At 41.2% G+C, this 22,002-nt stretch overlaps 1 protein-coding gene across 2 annotated transcripts in view; it reads left to right on the forward strand.

Annotated features, from left to right (window-relative positions):
• Positions 1–16,286, forward strand: part of iglon5 (IgLON family member 5) — a 100,217-nt gene extending 83,931 nt beyond the window's left edge. For both annotated transcript variants that reach the window (XM_046046005.1, XM_046046006.1), the window contains exons 2-8: positions 58–136; positions 2,926–3,158; positions 4,851–4,970; positions 10,646–10,777; positions 11,037–11,157; positions 12,295–12,446; positions 13,681–16,286. In XM_046046005.1, the coding sequence (XP_045901961.1) occupies positions 58–136; positions 2,926–3,158; positions 4,851–4,970; positions 10,646–10,777; positions 11,037–11,157; positions 12,295–12,446; positions 13,681–13,784 (941 nt within the window). In that variant the 3' untranslated portion in view covers positions 13,785–16,286. The remainder of the gene's footprint in view (positions 1–57; positions 137–2,925; positions 3,159–4,850; positions 4,971–10,645; positions 10,778–11,036; positions 11,158–12,294; positions 12,447–13,680) is intronic.
• Positions 16,287–22,002: the final 5,716 nt, after the last annotated feature.

Consider the following 22,002-nt stretch of genomic DNA (forward strand, 5'->3'; position numbering starts at 1 on the left):
GCGTCTGGTGCTATTATTGGATGCTCATTGGTCTCTTCTCTCGCTTTTTCTTGGCAGGGTCCAGTGTGTGCGGAACAGAATTCGGACACCTGCCGGACAACATTACAGTGTTGGAAGGAGAAAGCGTCACTTTGAGGTAACTCTTGATCCTACACCTGCACCTACTAATTACATGAAAAACATGTTTGCCCCCCCCACCTGTCATGCCGCTCTAATTGCCAATTGTCTGTCACATAACTTCAATTAGGCATCCCACATTGTGCCATATTTTCCAGCTCTGTTTATCCTAATTGAATGATAATACAGATGTCGCTGGAGCCATCCCATCTATTCGTGAGCACCTTTTCCTTTTACTTAGATGTAACAATAATGATACAAAGGTCAATTGGTTGGGTGGGCCTCCTCTGTGTCTAAACACAACTGTCTAACTATGAGTGATATTGTAGAAATCACAGCTTTGCCTGGTTCCCAACCAAGCAGAAAAACAGTCAACTTGCTTTTTCCCCTCACGTGGATGTGACCTGGCTTGGCAGTACACTCAGCAGCACAAAAAAAAATCAACGTCAACATGTCAACATTACTTTCATCACCTTTAAGCCTACACCTCCACAGATCTCTGAACAAATTTGTCTTTTAGTCCCTTTTTTCCCTTGAAAGAAGAGTTGGCCTTCCATTAAAATCAAATATGTGATTCCAAAGCCAAGCACAATTCTTTCAGTATTTGTGAACACAAACAAGTCTCAACGTTAAAAATCAATGAACCAGCATGCTGATCTATAATGTCATCAATATGTGTAGCCTGAAGGTGTTCTGTTGACACTGTGGAGAAATCCAATCTATTGAGTTTATTTGGCCATTTTCACACCTAAAATTCTAAACTGATTGCACCTGGGTGGTAAAATCAATCTCTTACAGTTGGGAAAGCTGTGCATTACGGTTACATTACAACCATCTCTTTCTTGTTTCTGGCTATAAACAGCAGCGCCAGCTCACATGAATTACTGGTTCATAGAACACTAAAATTGTTTTCTTGTTAGTGGTGATCCTTTTCGGTTCTTTAAACCAGAAGTTTCCAATGTTTATGACTTTTGAAACAAAAACCATGCTATGACTTGTGGCTCCTCTACACAAGCTACATACAGGTTTTGATCTGATGAGTTTGTTTTTTGAATTCTTTTTAAAAGGACAAAAAGAGAAGACACAAAGATTAGATCAAAGTCTAAAAAAATATACCCGTTGCAGATACATGTTTTCCTGCTTTGCTCTCCATCTCACAGCCCCTCAGGCTTGTGTTGCTTCATCAGTAGAAATGTAATGACATATTTTGTAATCAGATGTGTGGGTAAGTTTAGTCCGTACTGGATGGGCAATAGCTGACAAACAAAAATACTAAAGAGCTTTATAAATAAACTCCATTTTCATGTAAAATCACTTTTGCCCAAGTGGCACAAATACTTGTGTTATGCTTGAGACAATGCTGTTGTGTTGGCTTTGATGCGGGCCATTAAGACAAGGCACATTTGATGCTATTATGGTGCTCATTTCCTCTGGGCTTGCAGTCCTGTAGCAACATCATCAGTGCAGAAGTGATTAATTTTTAAAAATAGATTAATAGAGTGTTTGTACACAGATAATGAATTTTTATGGTGGGATGTTTTAATATATTGTCTCTTTATTTAAACCCACCAGCAGCAAACCGAATCTTAATGAAAACTATGTTTTTTTTACTTCTTTTCCTTTATTTTCTAGACTGTGAAGTTAGGAGTGGTTTGGCCCTTAAGTCATGTGTCAATCTGAACATCAGCCCAGTGCTTTGTAGACTATTTGTTAAAGACTTCCAAGCTTACCTGCACTGTGTTTGGTATGCATTGTAGTGTCACTGCCATTGACTTGGCAGGTGGTCTAAGATCTACCTCAACAGTGATATTTATCCAGGTCATATCAATTAAACATGAGGACTACAAAGGAATGCCCTCACAGCTAGTTGAAGCTGGGTAAGGACATCTAGTGGCCAAGCCAAGAACTGAAGTCATACCATTGGGCAAAGGTTCCTGTTTTGAAGCATGCTACATCTTTTTGGAACAATAGTGATTTACTGTGTTTTAATCACCACACCTTTATAATATTTTTCTTTCCCATATCTGTTCTTATTTCCACATATTTTTATGTTTATTACCATTAACTTTAATCGTGAGTTTACAGATAGTTTTAGGTGACTGGCCAGTCAACATACCTCTGCATTCATTTTCAATGTTATCTTATGACAAAATAAAGGAACCCAGTTGTGAAGAGAATAATGGTAATTGACCACTTCTGATGCAGTGCTTTGCTTGTGAGCTGTTTTCTATGACTGATGTTAGACATTTCTTTTATTACTTCACCCATTTTGCTCCACCTGTGTAACAAGAGTAGTGCATAATCATTTGTCCTGTGTTGCCAAGAGGTTACAGACAGATGACAAATAAAGTAAAACACAAAAAAGTTACTGGAGATTCATAACAAATGCAAACGCTTACACACAGTACTGGGCACGTGTAGTCCCCTGGAGCGTTTAACTAGTAGAAAATGATGGGAATCTTATGCAATGGCCTGTCAAGTACCTGTATTTTCACCTAATTGAACACCTACAGGAGATGTTGGAGCGACATAATTCAACACTGCTCCCCACCATCGTTGTAACACCAAAAAGGAGTAATTTTGGTAAATAAACCAAAAAGAGAGTTAAAGATCTGTAAACTAAAATCTATTCCGAGGTGCATTGATGCTCTTCTGGTAGCTTATGGATGTTCAACACTGTTCCATTTATATATCTGTAACAATTGCAAATGTAATGATAAAACACCTATCAGCAGTATTTACCATCAACCATAACGTCAAACTCTCTTAAAGCCTCTTAGGTGTTAATAACGTCCTCTCCTCTCACAGATGTCGGATCGATGAGGAGGTGACCCACAAGGCCTGGCTGAACCGCTCTAACATCCTGTTCACGGGGACAGACAAGTGGTCACTGGACAAGCGTGTGACGCTGGCCAATAGTAACAACAGCGACTTCTCCATCCACATTGACAAGGTGCAAGTAACCGACGAGGGGCCCTACACTTGCACCTTCCAGGCCAATAACAAGCCCCGCATCGCCCATGTCTACCTCATTGTTCAAGGTCAGCAGATATGATACAGAATGAGAATAGGAAGTGTGGTATAGATGTTGGCTCATAATATAATAATATATCCAGAGTCTGCAGATTTGATTGCCTCTGCGACTAAAAAAAAGTGTGCACCCATGTTACTGTAAGCAGCCTTGAATGAAAACATCCACTAAATGGCTTAATTATGCATTTCATCATTCATCCAAGCATAGTGCTGTCTATTGGGTGTGAGGTTTGACATCAGGGGAAGCAATTAAGATTTTCTATGGTTACATTTCAGTGTTCCTTTTCTGTTAAATAATGCTTAAATGTATACTTAGATTTACGATAGACACCTTCGCAGTTAATGTTATTATGATGTTTAAGCATTTAAGGTTGATATTTATGGTTATATCAGAATGTAATTATTTGATTATGTCTTGAAAGCTCCGTTGGCCTGCGTGTGTGTATGTGTTTGGCTACAGTGAAGCAAGTCTAGTGCAGGTGACATATAACCAGAAAGTAATTAGCAATAAGAAGGCCAATTAGATTCCTAGCCCATTTGTTCCATGTGGCGGTTTTCTTGTCTTTATGAACAGTGTTGGGCATATCAGATGGATGAGGATGTGTGTGGAGGAGATGAGGTACGCAGGGGGGGTGTCCAACTGCCTGACTAAATAACTGACAGTGCAGGACCACGACTGGGGCTCAGTCATCAAGTCAGCAGTTAAGTGAGTGAGAGTCTGACTGATCCTGAGTGACACGATATATTGGCACAGGACTGCCAAGAGATCTCAGACCTCTTCCCCCCTGCATGTGTCAATTTGTATGTATACTTTGTACTGTATGTAGTGCAGATTGCAGTTGTAGATCACCAGCAGGATGAAACTGAAAACTTTTAACAGGATATATTATGTCCGTTCACCTGGGATGAACACAGGGCCCGGCTCACAGCTCATAGGAGGCGAAGGCAATGTCAGCCGCTTACTAACAGAGTTTTCACATCGCACTGCAGCCAAACAAACAGTCTTGTCTGTAGGGTCCAAAGCTTGGCACAGATGACCATATATACCTAATTCCAAGTCACCTGCAATTTCAGCCCCAGCTTGATATCGCACACAGAAAATAATTACACCCTCAAGTCAATGCATCAAGCAGGAGCAGGTTCACCACCACTCCAATCTGTGCTTTATCGCAGCAAGTATTCAACTCCAGCTAGATAGAGAAAAATAGGATCCTCTGTAGATATCTTGCAAAAAAAGCAATCTCAGGGCCAAGCTCATTAAAAACAATGATAATGGACCATTTAAATTCAAGGGCCATCTTGTTATCAAACTAACTACATGCATAGTGCTCCAACACCTTATGAGTTTGGGGGCAAAAAGGTATTTATGGGTGGTCATTCACTTAAAAAGTAAAAATTCAGGCTACCACTTCTTTTTTAAAAGATCAAATTAGTCAGGAGAAGGAGATTTTAATGCCCATTTGTAGCTGTTTAGAATTCATTGCATTTTAAGTAGATGGTCAAGCCTATTGTTGCACACTTCAGTAAGCTTTCGGGCACAGATCATTAATCAGCTGATTGCCTGTCGGTCTTAGGTGCAGGGATTTGCATCATACTCTAAACACCTTAATAGGCGGTAAAGCCATACCTTATCAATAATTTATGAAATTAAAAGGGGATTTTAAGGTCATATTTTAATAGCATGAGCTTTTTTTTTTCAGTGCCGGCCAGAATCGTCAACATCTCAAAAAACGTGTCAGTGAACGAAGGAGAGAATGTAAACCTCTTCTGTTTGGCAGTGGGTCGGCCTGAGCCCACCGTCACCTGGAAAGACCAGAAATGTAAGCTACCCCTTCTTGTTTGCTTGTCTCCAAATCCAGAGATCTCTTGTTCACAGCTTCACCTTTATCTCCCCATCTTCACATTCATCCATATCCATGTTCTGTCTTTTATAGTGGTTTTTTTTCCTCCATCCCAGAGGCTTATCAGCATTCAGCTCATGTCCATGTCTTTATCCCCCATTCAGTAAGTCATTATTCTTAAACCAAGCTATATAGTCTGTACCCATCTTAAATTCATACTCCCGTATTTTCCCGTATGTCCCAATGTTTTGTCTCAAATAACCACACATTATACATAATCATCCCCACCGTGCCACTGTAATTATCAGCATCTGTCTTCATCCACCCTGTCAACTGGCATCATGATGTCAACTGACGCTTTCCACATCCACTTTTGGCATTAAATTAGCATATTTTTAGCATCCATCAGTGTGTGGAATCAGAACTAGTTCAGGGTGGTCAGTTTGCATGGCTTGATATGAAGTCAAATCCATTTGATTTGATCAGTGCAGCATATATTTCCTATCTGTCCCATTATTGTCACCACTAATGTCCAAAGTCAGGCAAATAACCATTATGTAGCCTCTAGAGATAGTATGGTTTTAGGTTTTATTAGAATTATAATGGTGGGGCTGTGTCATCTGTTTGGCACATAAAGAAAATTGCAGTGTTCTGAATATACCACTGTGCTGTGACTCAATATTCCTAAGTGCATTTTACTACAGTAATTGTTAGCATATAAGCAAAAAAGTATGTAGTTATGTAGTTTTCTAAAGCAGTGTTTGTTGTTCCTGTCAGGTTGGCTGTAATTTTGTTTTTGTTTTGTTTTTTGTGTGTGCAACCAAAATGCACCAAAATATCAAAACGGTGTTTTGTTGTCACAGACAAGTTAGCATATTATCTATATTGTGCGACATGGTGCTTTGTTGGATAATAGGACTGTACTTCGATCTGCTTTTTCATTTTCTTTATGGATTGGGATAAATTGCTTGTATACTGCAGGAGCTCTGTGACATTTGTTTATTGTAAAGTTCCAAAATATCTTAGATTGAACTTTTAAATGTGACAGATGAGTTTCATAGGCAATATAACAGATGAAAGATTTTATTTTTTTTACTTTAAAGTGTTGTCAAATAATGGACTCTTTGTGAGGCTGGCATTGCTCCAGTGTCACCAAAGTCATGGTTAAAGCATTTTTACCATACAACAGTATTGGCTGAGTTTTAGCTTGACTACAACATCAACACATAAATGCACAACCTATACTGTACTGCTGTACTTACAGACAGCTTTGAGCTTGCTCAGAGGTCTGTTCTTCCTTCTCTCTCCTTTGTTTGTCCCTGGGTTAGCTGGCTGTGCATACAATGTCCTTCTCTGCACAGTTAGTGTTTGTGAACCTTATAGTACAGTACCTCAGGCAGGGACAGGAGAGGAGAGGAGAAAAGGAAAGGATGCATGAACGCACACCTGCTGCAAACTCAACCTTACGTCACAAACTCTGTGCAGTTGTGCACTTGCAAGCCTACAGCATTTCTCCACTGTCAGCAGTAATCCTCCCTCTCTAACCGCCCCCACCATCTCACACTGCTTCGCCCCTCTTTCCCCCTATAACCCCTCAGCTTGCAGAGAAAGAGATAGGGGCTGCATTGCTATTCCATGAGAGTCTCTGCAACCAAGTAATCAGTTTCAGGAGACCAGGGGCGGTGGAGAAGAGGGGGAGTGGACGAGCCCAAAGAAACAGCAAGAAGCTGCCAGCCATCTGTCCCCATTACTCAGAAACTACATAGAGAAACTGCGGAGGTGGGGTGAGGATGGAAAATGTGTGCATCAGGAGGTAGTGGGATAGAAGGAGGTGCATCTCAGAAGTGAGACAGAAACCTGCAAAAAGTCTTCGACCCTTTTGCAACTTGTTCACAATTTCAAGAGTCCTTCCTCACAAACAGATAGTGATGCTGCTTTGCACTGTGTGCATGCACCTCCTTCATCTTCACCAAAGCACAGATACAATCTGTAACACCCATCACTCTCACTGGCATCCATCAGTTGACCCACTAAGAGACATGGCGTTCTGTCTCATTCAGTTAAATGCACCAGCACATCAGGGCCTTATCATTTGACACCCCATCCATTAAAACATACACAGGCACACAGGCTTAGCATGAATGAATGGATGCTTGTGGTGTAGGGTAGGATGAGGTACGTGCTTTTCACTAAGAATTCAGTGATATATGATAAGCATAGAGTGTATACATTTGACAGGGAGTTCATGATTTTTTAGATTGATTGGGGTTTGGGAGTTGTGACATTACTGGAGATTACTGTGTGGATCTAAAAGCTCGCCTCAACAACAGAGCAGCTAGGATTCAAAACAGAATACAGAGGTTGGCAACAGGCAAGTAGTCAGTGGCTGCAGACAAATCCAAAAAGGAGACAGACAGGCAAAAAACACAAATGGAAAGGACTTATGAACAGGTAGGAACAGAGGCTTGAACACTACAGCTACAGCAGCAAGGATGATCTTGCAGACGGGTGAGCACGAGTGTGTGCGTGTGGGGTTGATGAGGTGGATCGATGAGAGAATGAATAGCAGGGAATTCTGAGGGCATCATGTCAACAGGTGAAGAGACAGTGTTGCCTGAGAGTGCTTATTATATATAGGTTATTTTGCAACTGTAAAATGTCCTGCTCAGTACACAGTACAGAATTCTTTAATAACTGAAAGGGGAATGTTTTGTGCTTAAGTTAAAGGTTAAGGCTAGCAATATTTAATATTTTTGTTACTGTGAACAAATCCCATTAAAAGAACAAAGCCAACCATGCATTAGTCCATCGCTTCAGCTTTTCTATCCTTGGGCTCTCAGCCCCAAGCCTATGTATGCTGTATGCTTGAAAAACTGGTCCTGAATATACTGTTCAAATGGCAAATAATTTAATATAACAGATGGGTACTGTAGCGTTTAGCTAATGTTACTCAAACATGAGTAATTAATGTATTTGTTGGGAACTATTTTCAGCCATGCCATTTCAGCAATGAAGGAATATGTCACCCACTTCAACAGTTTGCTTACTGATGTGTTTTTAATATTTTTGGACAACAATGGAGGTCTGTGCACAGAGGAATAAAATATATCCGAAGTTAGTTCCACAGATGATAAGATTGATTTAATTTTGGTTTTGGTCTTTTCATGGGATTTCTTGACCATAAGAAAATATATTGATATATAGGTAGCATCAAAAACCCAGTATTGGCCAGGCTCGTATAGAAACAAAGGAAATGTAGCTGAGGAATGTGGAATAAGCTACGTGGATAGAAGGCCATGGATTCAGCTCAACTAACGTACATTTCAGCCCTTTACTCTTCCAAATGACAGGTTTTATAGTCTGTCAGCCTGTCTGTCTTTCTCTGTTTTAACCTGATATCAGACCTCTCTGCCTTGACGGTAGTTTTTGTAATGGAAATGGATAAGAGGAGCCGAGAAATCAAGTGCCCTGATGATCCAGTCAGGCTCAAAGTGCTCCCGGTTTCACTGTAGGGCAGGCCAGAACCCCTGACCCCCCTCCCCCTCACACATACACACTGTTCATACACCTCTCTTCTCAGGTGCAATCCAACTATCTCTGGTGGTCAGGAGTCAGGCTCCTTCAAAAGCCGTAAGTGGTTGATGGAGCAGTATTTTACAGGCCATTGTAGGAGTTCCAGGGGCCGGCTCCAGTCAGATATGATCTTCTACCAAAGTGGAGAGAGGTTTGCGATGCCGGTCCAGAGATCTCAGGGGATGGAGAGGGAGGGAAAGAAAGGGAGTGTGAAAGGGTTGCTTTGCACTGTCATATTACATCACACATAGGTGCTGGGGATGAAAGGTCCATGAAAGAACCAACCACATCAAATACCCAACTTGACATCTCTCCATTTCCCTCTTTACGTTGCTATTTTCTCTTTCTCCTGTATATTTATACCTGTGTATCTCTCAGTCTCTTGCTCGGTATCTCTTGCAAATTTCTTCTGTGTCTTTAATACACTGTTTAGCGCTCGATTGCTCTCATTTTTTATTTTCTTAGTCCTTTTTATTTCTTGGAAGTCATCTGTAACAGCTTTGTGTGTAATTTCTCCAGTGTTAGTTGTCTGATCTTCTATCTTTTTCTCCCCTTTCCCACTCTATACCGCCACAGCTTCTCCCCTCTGGCAAAGTTAGGTGCTCTGCCAGCAGACAGAGATGTCACAAGAGAGCTATATTTATTAAACTAATAGAATGAGTGAATAACATTGCACCCACTCCACCTCATCACCCGGCACCCACCCGCATTCGCTCGGGTGGCACAAGCAGCCATCACTGCGGTTGTCGCTCGCTGCTCAGCTTCTGGTGCAGCAGCTGCAAATAATCGTCTCCAGCTCAGTAGCCGCACTAATAATCCTCCAGTATAATCTTCAATTAGAACCGCCGCACTAATCTCTGACAGGAATAATCATGGCATTTAGTGTCTTTTTTGTGTGTGTGTTTGCGTTAGCGTTGCTCACAAAAGTGCTTAGGAGCCGTTTGTGTGTTTGTGAGGGAAAGTAAAGGTCCACTGATTGACAGTGGTTGTGTGTATGTTTAGAGGGACTTTGAAAGGGAAAAGTGAGCTGCAATTTAAGAGCTGGATTTCCTTGTTAGTGGTGAGATTATATATTATGTCGTGTTCCACAGTCTGACTTCTTTAATGGGGTAAAGGGGAGAAAAAAAGGCCTAATGGTTTTGGAGGTTGTGAGACAGCTGGCTGCTAAGACTTAGAGGGAGGAGGGGGTGCACTCTCCCTCTCATTCTTCTCTCTCTGCTCTCTTTCTCGCTCTGCTACTGTCGATCCAATAACACCCCCAACATCTATTCGCTCACATGGCTTTCTGTCGCCCGAGGAAAAAGACAGAAAGTGCGAGACTGACTAATTTGGTTTTGGGAGCACCTGGGAGTTTGTCAACATCAAATAACAGCCAAATATTCTTCTCACTAGTAATGTAGCAAAGAAGCCGTCAGCCCCAGTGTGTCCACCACTTGGAAGCAAAGCTTACAATTTCCCCTGACACTATAAAAGCAATGGTGTCACTGCTGTCAAATCATGTTTACTTACTTTGTATGTATACAAACATTCACCATTTAACCCATTATGTTACTGAATAAACCAGCTTGAAGCTCTTAGTTTGGATCCTGAGACAAATATTCAAATATAAGTTTTGATTTTTAAGAAAGATACCAACTTTGATAATGCGATGGACTGGCGACCTGTCCAGGGTGTACCCCGCCTTTCACCCAAAGTCAGCTGGGATTGGCTCCAGCCCCCCGCGACCCTGTACGCAGGATAAGCAGTTGACCATGGATGGATGGACCAACTTTGATATTAGAGGATTTTAAAATCCAATATTCCCATATATCGGTCAATTTTATTTTTATTTTCTTCTTCTTTTCGGTCACACATAACATAAACAAAGATTATCACTAACATGTGTTATATTATACATTATACATATTATTATACATATACATTTTCCAGAATACTAAGTAAATATGCATATTTGCCTCCCATATGCTCTTAAATTATCTTAACTGTAAGTTGGGTCCGCCTGCAGCTGCATCTCAAGTAGCCTGTCAGCTTGCATTTGCTATACTGTATAGTGACTTTTGACATCTGCCTTATGTCAATAGATGGGTTAGTAAGTGAAGGGGAATTCCTAGACATCACAGAGATCAAGAGGCAGCAGGCCGAGGACTACGAATGCATCACCAACAACGGAGTGGCTCCTCCCGATCAGCGCAAGGTCAAGGTCACGGTCAACTGTAAGTATCTCACTGTGATAATTCAACTCAAGCTGGACCTCACATGTTATAGCCCAATGACATATTAATGATATATGTAAATGCTGTAGATACACTATTATGTATGAATTCATACATCTTAATTTTGCTCTCTCCAGGGGTTTTATTATTTGCAATTGGCCTGACCTGACTCAAATTCTCGGCAAAAGCAGATGTGTACTAATTGCTGAATTCCCTCATTGCTTTTGTCTATTCTTTCCTTCCCTGTTTTCTCTGCCAGACCCTCCCATGATCACAGACATGAAAAACATGCCAGCCCATTTGGGTAAGACGGCCATCTTGCGCTGTGAAGCCATGGCAGTCCCACCAGCTGCCTTTGAGTGGTACAGAGATGACCACAGGTGAGACCACTAAAGAGTTCAGTGCTTTTATTTTATGTTTTTTTACCATGACTACACTAAGCCAGCTTAATTTAAAATGCATGTTTCTCTCTCAATGGCCTTTGGGCCTCACTAAGCAGATGTTTCTCACACCCAAAATGAATCTTTTTGCTTGCCAGCCTTGCATTTCAGTGTTGAAAACTGATGTTTGGAAACAATGATTGTCACAGTTGGGGGCTGAAGTAGTGAAGTTAAAAAGACAACTTTTCCACTAACCTATTTTGTGAGCAATCATTTTAAATGTCAGTAGAGCCAATCACATAGGTGTCAGCATTAACCTATATTTTAAATTTGTGACACTGACATTGATTGGCCAAGCAGCTTAACATGTAGCTGTTATGTGCCTCAAACTAATTACTGTTTTAACCCACATTGTTGTCTGACAACAGAAACAGAATATAATAAGTAATAAGAACAGTTAAATCGTGAGTTCGGCAATATTAAAACACAGTATACAATAGGTTATCCAAAAGGAAGAAACTGAACAGAGATGTAACCACGCACTATAAACGAGCTGTATCTGTCTCTCTTCTTAAACATTTTGTTGTTTAAGAAGAATCAAAGGACAGGGTGCTGGTCATTTTCTCACATAAACAGCATTTTCAGATTTAGCCAGCTTGCTTTGGACTTTGTCTTGGCTGCCTTACGTTCGCCTAACATTTGACATTAGTATAGGTCTGAGATCACCGTGTATGTTTTTGCCATCTCTGGAGATATATTGGATACATAAGCTGTCCAACTAAGATTGTAAAAGGTCCCAGAGAGCGTTTTAAGAGTTAGGGTGATTTGGCAACAGGCAGAGCAAGATAAGCCTTTACAGTCCAGAAAGAGCTGTTAATAGAGTATAATAGGCCCCAGCAGGAGGTCTCTGTTATTTATGGACTGTTAGATTTCACTATTAGTATAAGGTAAGACAGAGCTGATGTGTGGAGGGGGACTGTGTTGCTTGGTTGTCTCTAGAGAGATGGAGAAAAAAGCCTCTTATGTGGGCTGAGTCACAAGGTGTGATGTTATGTTGTGTTATCTCTCTTTTTCTATCACACGCTTTTTCTTCCTGTTTCCTTCCTTCGCTTTGGCTCCCCCACCACCACCACCCAGGCCAGTAGAGAGTGACAACACCCTGAGGATCAAAAACGAGAGGACGCGCTCGCTGTTGCTGTTCACCAACGTGACAGAGAAACACTTTGGGAACTACACCTGCTTTGCCTCAAACCGTCTGGGGGCTTCCAACGCCAGCATGCTGCTGTTTCGTAAGTTATCACACAGAACTACATGCACGTGCATGCACACAATGACACGGTGTACACATGAATGCAAAATCCAAACTTTCACAAATATAAGTAAGCTCACATTTACGTGCGAGAGTTTGAACAGACGTGACACTGTACCACAAACTCTACATATGCATTGACACACTGTTTTTCCCTCTTTGCCTCTGCTCATTTTTGCTCTGCACACAGCACAGCATTTTCTCAGCCCTCTTCTCCCTCCTTCTCCCCATTTTTGTTATTCTCCGCCCCATTAAAGCTTTGCTTGCCTATATTACCGTCTCTCTCTCTCATTCGTTCACGCTCTCACCCTCCATCTCTCGTCCATACACATTCCTGCATGCACACACGCAGACTGTCGCTCTGCTCTGTCCCGTTATGCAAGAAGTTGTCATTTCACTCCAAGCCCAATTCACATTAACCGTCCCCAATGAGCGATTTCCTACCCTTCCATTTCCCGTCACCCTCCCTCCCCCTTTTTAGTGCATTTGGCATTACCATCTTAAGTGAGTCCTTCATCTATCCCCTTTCTTCTTTCATTCCTTTACCCATTATCTCAGCCAGTCTCCCTTCAATGACTCACTCCCCCGTCAGACCCATACATCTTCCTGCTCTCTTTTTCCACCACCGCTGCCACTTCTGTCAGGCTATCTCTCCATCATCTGTCCTTCTGCCTCCTCTTTCCTTAATCTCTTCCTGCCATCATTAGAACACAACAAACCCCTTTCACTTCTGGACCTGGCATGGAAAATCAGACCATAATCGGATTCATAAGCTTTCCCTCATTTTGTTTCCCTACTTTTGTACCTCATTGTTCACCATTTTAAAAGGGGCTATATGTAGCATTTTAACATCAACAACCCAGTAGCACATCAAAATTGGCACATTATTGTAATTACCCTCAACCAATGAGCCCATTGCTGAGACCACTGGCAGCCTGTACTAGCTTCCACTCTACACTGTCACATTTTAAGCAACCAGGTTACATTTTGGAAATCTAATAGACAGGCTAATGGCACAAAACAGGAAGAGAGAAGGTTAAGTTAGAAATAACACCATATTACTATTTTAAAACAGTGGATATGTTTTAATGGTATACAGTAATCATTTGTTAATTAATTTGCCGTATGTATAGTGGCATTCTTTGTTTAACTGTACACATTTGTCCTTTTTCCCCTCCCTCCTCTCTTCTTTCGGCCATTCTATTTTCATCCAGGACCGGGGGCCATACAGGGGCGAGGGACCGGTTTACATGCAGGAATGAGTGTCAGCCTGTGTTTTTGGGTTTCCCTCTCTACCGTTCTTCTGATGAAGGTGTAAGGACCGAGCTCCACCTGGAATTGTCCCTAGACGTCCCTGAAAGCCCTGTCTGCCCCTCCCTCCCTCTCTTCCCCTTTACGGAAGGAAGAAGGGAATTAAATTCTTTAATTACAAACCCATCACTGTGAACAAAAAGAATATGCATTAATCCAGGAGCCATTGAATCATTGCATAAAACCCACAACCACATCACACCCCACCCCCCAAAACCCCAGCACCCTCAATTCAATTTCGAGGTCAAATCATTGTCATCAACTCTTCCTTCCTCTCTTACACACAGTCTGTCTCCCAGAATACCTTGCAGATGATGCAGTCTGACTTGGTACTTCCCTCTTCACCTTGTTTTCCCCTCATTATTACCATTGGGCTAATATTGATAGAGTGTACATTAAAGATTATTGTGTCAGTGATCAATGAGAAAATAGATAATCTAACAACTGGATGATCATTTATGTAATATACTACATAGACTAATGACTGACCTACAATGTTTGCCTTATGAAAATGATAGATAAGATCACAATATTATGGTGGATATTTATGGAAACTATAGTTATAATGTGGCATTGACGGTCATGTGACCTTTTGAAAATTGTCCAATTGGTGGCCGTGTGAAGTGTCACTCTTTGATCACACACACACACACGCACACACACACACACACACACACACATACACATATGGCTTTTTGATTTTAACTGTGTAGCAGTGAAGCTGCTATGAATGATGTCAAAATGTATAAAAAAGGGTGGGTGGTGATGGCGTCAGTCTCAACTACCCCTTTATGTAATTCGGGGGGTTTATACCAAGGTTTCGCATGTAGACCCCCTCACTACCCAAACCTTTTTTAGCCTCCCCACCCTGCGCCTCTGTTCAATGTGCTCTGTCTAGTCGACCTTCGCATCGCTATAGTGTTCTCTGCTCCGTGTCACCCCCTACCCCCGTCTTCCTCCCCAGTGTAAATATATGCAGTACAGAGGCCACGTCGGCGACCTCAAGTTGCTTGGCGCCCAACGACATCTCACATCAGCCTCGACTACGCTCCAGTTTTCTGAAGCAGCAAGAGACTGTCCAGGGACAACAATATCTTCTGTTTCAAAGCTGTGGCTCCATCCTCTTTGTCGCTTGTTGATAGCATGTACCGGTTAGAGATGTTCCTGTTGTGAGTCCATTCTCCCTACCCTACCTCCCCTCCCTCCCTGCACTGTGTCTGTTTTCCTCTGCAAGGTTACCTGCTTTTACTTTTTTGGTGTTAATAATAGTACAGATGATGATGATGTTAATAAGTATTTGAATAACAATGAATAGTAATTCCATGTGAGAAAAAAAACAAAAGCTGATGGTAATGAGCCGTGCGTGGGAAAATAATTTTTGTACTTTACTCTGAGAAGTCACACACATTGAACGACTACAATGAAAAACAAACAAAAAAAACATGTAAAGTTTTCGAAGTGATGTGCTCTATTTTGCCATGACAAGCTTTTTAAAAACGCATTTGAAACAGTCTGAGGGATTATTTCAGAAGCAGTGAATGATGATGTAATTTATAATTTGTAACAGTTTATGTATTGGACTCTTTTCGTCATGCTGTTAACTGCATCACGCACACATTTACAGCATATTTGTTCACTTATCATAGTGTGTCTCTCTCCGACCAGCTAGATAAATGATTTGGATCCATGTCAGTTGTGGCTATAAGTCGGTTCTTGTTCATCCAGACCGCAGGGAGATAAAGATGTAATTAGCCATTACCTGTGGCTGGCTAAGTGAAGGAGCCTGGGCTCCACCTGTCCCTCCTGCCAGCCAGTGATGGCCCCCATAAATCAAGCTCAATCCTGCCACTGACAGGAATCCTCTTCAAGGACAACCCCGCTTTGGTGCGCCAGTCCTCCCTCCAATGTGTACCTGCGACATGCAGGCATGGGCACTACAAAACCCCCATGGCACAATTATCCATCCAGTTCCCCCGCACAGCACAAACAGTGGGAGGTAAGCCCATATTTCAATACGGTGGCACTAGTTTCTCCGCTGAAACACTGTCCATTCACATGCAGCGACTATATGCAAATTTGCCATAACAAGCCTGCACGGAGAGATGAGTTTGCCCCGGCTGAACCCTGACTACAGCGACCTTAAAGGGGAATTACCCAGTATTGAATCAATTGTCTGAATGTGTTATGTTTGATTTTGTTTCAAACCAGCAATAACCCCTAACTCTACTGTGCAAGAGGTGTCAGATATGGTTAAAGCTGAGGTGTAATATCTGAAAAGTTTCCATTAACAAGGTATATCAAATAGGTCTGTTGTTGTACTTTTACTGTGTACAGTACTCTGAAATGATTGTGAAGCTCTGTTTAAATGGCCCTTAATCTAAAACACTACATGTTGTACTCAAAAAGTCTCTCTGCTGTGTAGTCGGGTTGTATGTCTGACAGAACACACACTGTTTGTGCATGCATCTTGTTGCTCCAAAAATAATAACTGATTACATTTCAAGCACAAGAGCATGTCATTTGGTCAGTGCTTCGTTTTTTCTGTCTCATTCACGTTTTCGTCCCCTCACTCTCTCAGTCTTTCATGTTGTTTTTCTTTCTTTCTTCTTATTTTTTTTCTCACGTACTGTTCCATGTCAGCGTCCCACTGGATTTGTCAGTGGCATGAAACATCTGTATGTACATAAACTGTCCTTGATGAAGAAAAAGAACAAAAAACTGCAGAAAACATCAACAAAAAAAATAACATGGACAAAAAATAACATATTGTCATGTTTGTCAATGTGGGTTTGAAAAAAGCACGTCAATGTTCGTGTATGGGTGGATTTTGAAAAAAAACAAGCTAACATTGTATGTTGTGTTCAGGTTTATGGGTAAAGGGTCCAGATGGAGGGTTATTCGGGCAATATGACTTGAAACCATGGAGTGGTCATAAACAAAATGTGAGCTTTTGTACCAACAAACAGCAAAAGAACATGTTTTCATGAGTCATGATGTATGTAAATGAGTCACACTTCTGGTGCGAGAGAGGAGGACTGGAGAGGGTGTGGGCAAGGAGGCAGCAGATCCCCTGGGTGCACAATTGGAGGGTAGATGAGGATACTTTTCAGAGAGCACCCAGCTCGACGGGTCTGTGGGAGGATACCCTGACAAAGCAAACCCAAAAGCTGAGAGCCAGAGGGAGATGGGATGACACTAACCAGACAGTGAACTCTCCATTTAGGGGAAGAAGACAGACAGGCGCTCATATTGCATTTCCAAGCTCGGGTGCTGTGGTCTTTCCCATGGGAAGGTGTACCACACACTATTTATGGTTGTGCTATGTAATATGAATAGCATTAACATAGCCTTGATCACAAACACAGCCTGGCCTACTTCAAGTGTATAAATAACACCCCGACTGGGGTTCAATGAGTTTACAGTGATATAAACAAGACGTTTGCTCGGCCCCTAATTACATTTGGCGCACCCTGATGAGAAAGTGTTGATTGGCTCCTGCAGCTGAAGGTTATGATGATCTGTTTACAGAACCGTTGTTAATAAGTTGCCATGAAGTTGTTTTTTAGAGCTCACAAAACAAGGCATAGTAGTAGTTCAGACTACATAGCATTGTATTGCACTTGTACTTTGTATGGCACATGTACTTTTGTTTGTTTTTTGTTGATGCTAAGATTTAATCAGTGCACATGTTGTGGCTGGAAAAGGAGTTTAAGTTGTACAGTTGTAAATGAAAAGCACTTTTTTGTCAGTGCGTTGTTATGACATGGATTTTAGGAATAGAGTTTGTAAAATACTTTGAAATACATTAAACCGTTTCGGAGGACAGTGCCTTTCCTGAGAAGAGTCAGGTAATGAAGCTCTTTAGTGCTCTTCAGATATGGTACATCGTTTCTGAACTAATGCAGTGATATATTCAAATAATTACGAGGCTTTAAAGCCAAGACTATAGAATAGTAAAAGAAGTGAAAGCCTGTGTAAGGTTAGAATGTACTGCTTCCTTGTTCTATATGCGGTAGACTCAGGTTGGAGCCTTTCTTACAACACCCACCCTACATAGAACAGATCCTGTACAGACTATCAATTCAGAATGCAATGGTTAATCAATACATTTGACTGAATGGCTTTGGAATAGAGCAATTTATCCCCGGCCTGCCTTACCAGGTCCCCAGAAGCTGAATTGATCAAGTGTCTATAGACCAGCCTCAGAACAGAGAGCATAATTCATCATGCCTGATACAAGACACCCCTAATTGTGCATCGATTTTAAGCCCTTCTCTGAAACTATTTGGGCAAGCTGTAATGTCAGCTCAGTAAACTATGTGTTCAGAGCTCCAGTTCAGATCCAGGGAATGAAGAATTAATAATTAGTTGTTGTTTTTTCTCAAGTCAGTCACGGCTGGTATTTGTTGTTTGTTTTTCTATATAATATAGTATTAACCATACATGCTCCCTGGGCATTTACACTGAATGTACAATTTGGTAGGTGCTGCAGTGTTACATTATATTTTATTAGTACTGTGTATATAGAGGCAGATGTCTGGTAGTGATGTTATGTTCGAGAACGATACAATTCTTTTCAACGGCTCTTTGGAACCGAGTCCTACTTGGTGATAGCAGTTATTTTTATCATTGTGCCTGCCCTAAATCTACTCCCCATGAACAGTGTACCAGTAGCAACTACCACTGTAGTCACAAACTGTCTGCGACTCACGGGGCGATAGTGGGTCCACTTGATTACTATCCCAGCATACTCTGGTGCTACATCAGCTGGGTGAAATTAAAAAGTTTTCCAATATTAAGTGTTGCATGAATTGCATTCAAAGCAAGGCAACTTTATTTACAACAACTGACAAAGGAGAGGGATATGGCATCACTTTGTGTAATGTTTACAATGCAGATCCAAATCCTTACCTTGTCATTATCCTAGTGATTATTTCTCAGATAAACCTAGTAACCCCCGCTCCCTAAAAAAAAGAGAACGATGAGCCGTTCTTTTTAATGGCTCATCAACCATACGATCAGGCTCCCTTCAAAGAGCCATAACTAATGTCTGGATGTAAAATACACAGACATAAGGTGTGAGTGTTTGATACAATAGTAAGAAATTATTTGCAACAGATTATAACTTAATAACGTGAAAATATGAGAAATGCAGACGTTGCAGGTCCAGAGTATACCAATAGGATATGCAACGCAGAGTGACAATTATATATGAATGATTATTATTGTTCTAAATCCACTGCTAATATACTTTACAGCAAAGCACGCCTAATTCCTATATATTATCCTAATTATCCATTGTTTACCAACTATCTACAGGCTCATTCAGATCTCATGGGCAAAGTCAATGTGGCAAGTCTATTAAGGCCCAGTACTTTTCCATTACCACAGCTAATGAGTGCATTAGTATACAAAATGCTAGATGGGAGGATGACAAGGAAAGTCTCCATAACAGACAGCACAAGCACACTTAAGGCGTATGAAATGGTATAAGTTATTGTTCAAGTCACCAGACAGATGTAATTTTAGATTAGGATTAGTGTTCTGCTTACGAACGATAGATAGATAGATAGATAGGTAGATAGATAGATAGATAGATAGAAAAAGTGTTTAGTGTTAGTAATTAGTTGAGAGTAGTTAAATAGAATCCTTATGCACCTTATCCATATCATTCATTTAGGTCTTATATTTAAAACCTCAGCTTGCAGCAATGATGTTGGGCCACAGAGCTGCCAGCCTCGCCCTCTTCCTCACTGCAACCACAGATGGCGTCTTGTCAATCACTCACCTCTCTAAGAGCAGGAGCGTCTGGCTAATTAACAGCATGCTCTACTCCACCAGTTGAGCAACATTCGCACGGACCAAGCAACACAATGGAGGCATCTCGCCCACCACATCTCCCCTAGTCATTAAGTCGCCCACCTCACATCTCCAACATAGAAAGAGTCCCATTACTTGGCCTCTCTGATTCACCAGCCTACGCCTGGCATTTTCCTTGTCAATCAGCCAAGGGGTAAATATTGGTTGTGGTGCTGAGAACTGACAGTGGAAACTTAGATTTCTTTCTCAAGTGACAGTGCAGACTGGTGTTGTTGTGCTGATTTATATTGCAGTTATGAAATGTGTAGGGATACTGTGCTGCGGTGAAGTCACTGATGTAGGCTTTGAGTGTCTTAATGCTGTGTACGGTGCGCTTGAGGCTGGGATACATGACAAGATGTATGATAGAGGCTGGTCGTGTGCTGTGTGCCTCAAGATGGCAATAACAGTGAACAGACTGCAGGAACCCTCACTGCAGAGTAATGGAAAATGTCTAATTTGGAAACTAAGAACAACTTTTAACTGAAGAAAACCCACCGTATATAAGTGAGGGAATGAGCTGGCTTACGTAAGTGTCGAATGTGAAACCCATCTCTCTCTCTCTCTCTCTCTCTCTCTCTCTCTTTCTCTCAACACACACACACACACATATAGTTTCCTTTGTTCTTCCTGTCCTCCTTTTCTTTTTGTGTGAAGACAACCCATAAAAAGTTCTGCCCTCCCACCCTCTGTACTCAGGAGGGCTTAGCATCTAGCATCTAACAGGTACATCTATGTTTGTGTGTGTGTGTGTTTGTGTGTGTGTGTGTGTGTGTGTGTGTGTGTGTGTGTGTGTGTGTGTGTGTGTGTGTGTGTGTGTGTGTGTGTGTGTATTCTCTGAGCTGCACAGGGCAGGCATGTTTGGTCCATTATAACACAGACGGGCATTTGTTACATTTCTCAAAATCTCATCACTGTAAAAACAACGACAACATTTTTCTTACACCCGACAGATGTCCAGTGCTGTGAAGCGATGATTGTACTTCTTTTTTATTTGTTTAGCTGTTGAACTTGTCTTCTTTTACTTTTATTTCGTGGGTGTGTCTTTTTTTTTTTCAAAATCCATCAAGTGGAGTTAAAAATCATATCAAGTGTTGAGGGAGACAAAAAAAAATAAATATCAGTTTTGTTTTTAACAGAACTCACTGTGTGTGATTTGTTGCTGGAAGCGGGGCTCTCTCTGTTGCCCCTGTGGTTGGAAACGAGGTGAGGCCAGGCGAGTTCAGCTTGCTTTTTGCTTCCTGCTGACCTAAGAGCCTCTGCTTTTGTTGTGTTTGCAGGTTTGTCGCCAAGGTTTTTAATTAGAACGTCTAAATGTTCAGTTTGATGAGACACTGTCAGGATAAATCACATGCGAACAAATGTTTTAATGTTATTAGTGGGTGATAACTTCCTAACAGAAATTATCCACCAATCATTAATATGAAAATGAGTCCATTTTGATTAAAACTGGCTGTTGCCGTGTGATTTGTGTTCATTTCTGGGTGGGTTGCAGAAATTAGAGACCTCACACACTTGTCCATCTCCTGTCAATGACAAACATCTGTGTCTCCTCATCCTCAACTTCAACACAACTCCACAAGTTTAGTCGTTTATTGTCAAACAATGTGATGATGGATTTTGGGAGCTAATCAGCTCTAATTGTAATTAAAAAAATGTAACCAAAATTCTCTTTATTTAAATCTGTCTAGGGAGTATGAATCTATTTAGCCTTGATAGGAAGTCAACACAACACAATCAAGCTGTATTATATTCCAGTGTGTGTGAAACAACACAAATAACAATAGATATATATTAAATATAACACTATATATTAGCCCAGGCAGGTTCTTTAAATGTGTTATTTGATACTTAATAAGGCTGGTATACAATAGAAGGGATATTCAAGGATAGGAAGGTTTTGAAAAGGTGATACTGACTTTTGCTAACTATGACAAAAATGAAGAAGAATTGCCATTTTAAAGGACAATGTGAATCTGAAAAGTAAAAGGTCATTGAGTAATACAAGTAATGTGATGATTACTTCACAAAGCTGACATTTTTGGCTTTTGAATTCACTTTGTGTGTAATGCTCTTATTTGAAAATTATGTGACTTTACTGTTAAAGTTGGGTCACATCTGTCACTGTTTTTAAGTTCCTTGACTTACAAAAAGTAAATTATGCGGCGCGGTGGTGCAGTGGTTAGCACTGTCACCTCACAGCAAGAAGGTCGTTTGCAGAGTTTGCATGTTCTCCCCGTGTCCGCGTGGGTTCTCTCCGAGTGCTCCGGCTTCCTCCCACCGTCCAAAGACATGCAGGCTAGGTTAATTGGTGTCTCTAAATTGCCCTTAGGTGTGAGTGTGAGTGGTTGTCTGTCTATGTGTGG

The sequence above is a fragment of the Micropterus dolomieu genome, linkage group LG03, assembly GCF_021292245.1.
Source record: "Micropterus dolomieu isolate WLL.071019.BEF.003 ecotype Adirondacks linkage group LG03, ASM2129224v1, whole genome shotgun sequence".
Taxonomy (NCBI): domain Eukaryota; kingdom Metazoa; phylum Chordata; class Actinopteri; order Centrarchiformes; family Centrarchidae; genus Micropterus; species Micropterus dolomieu.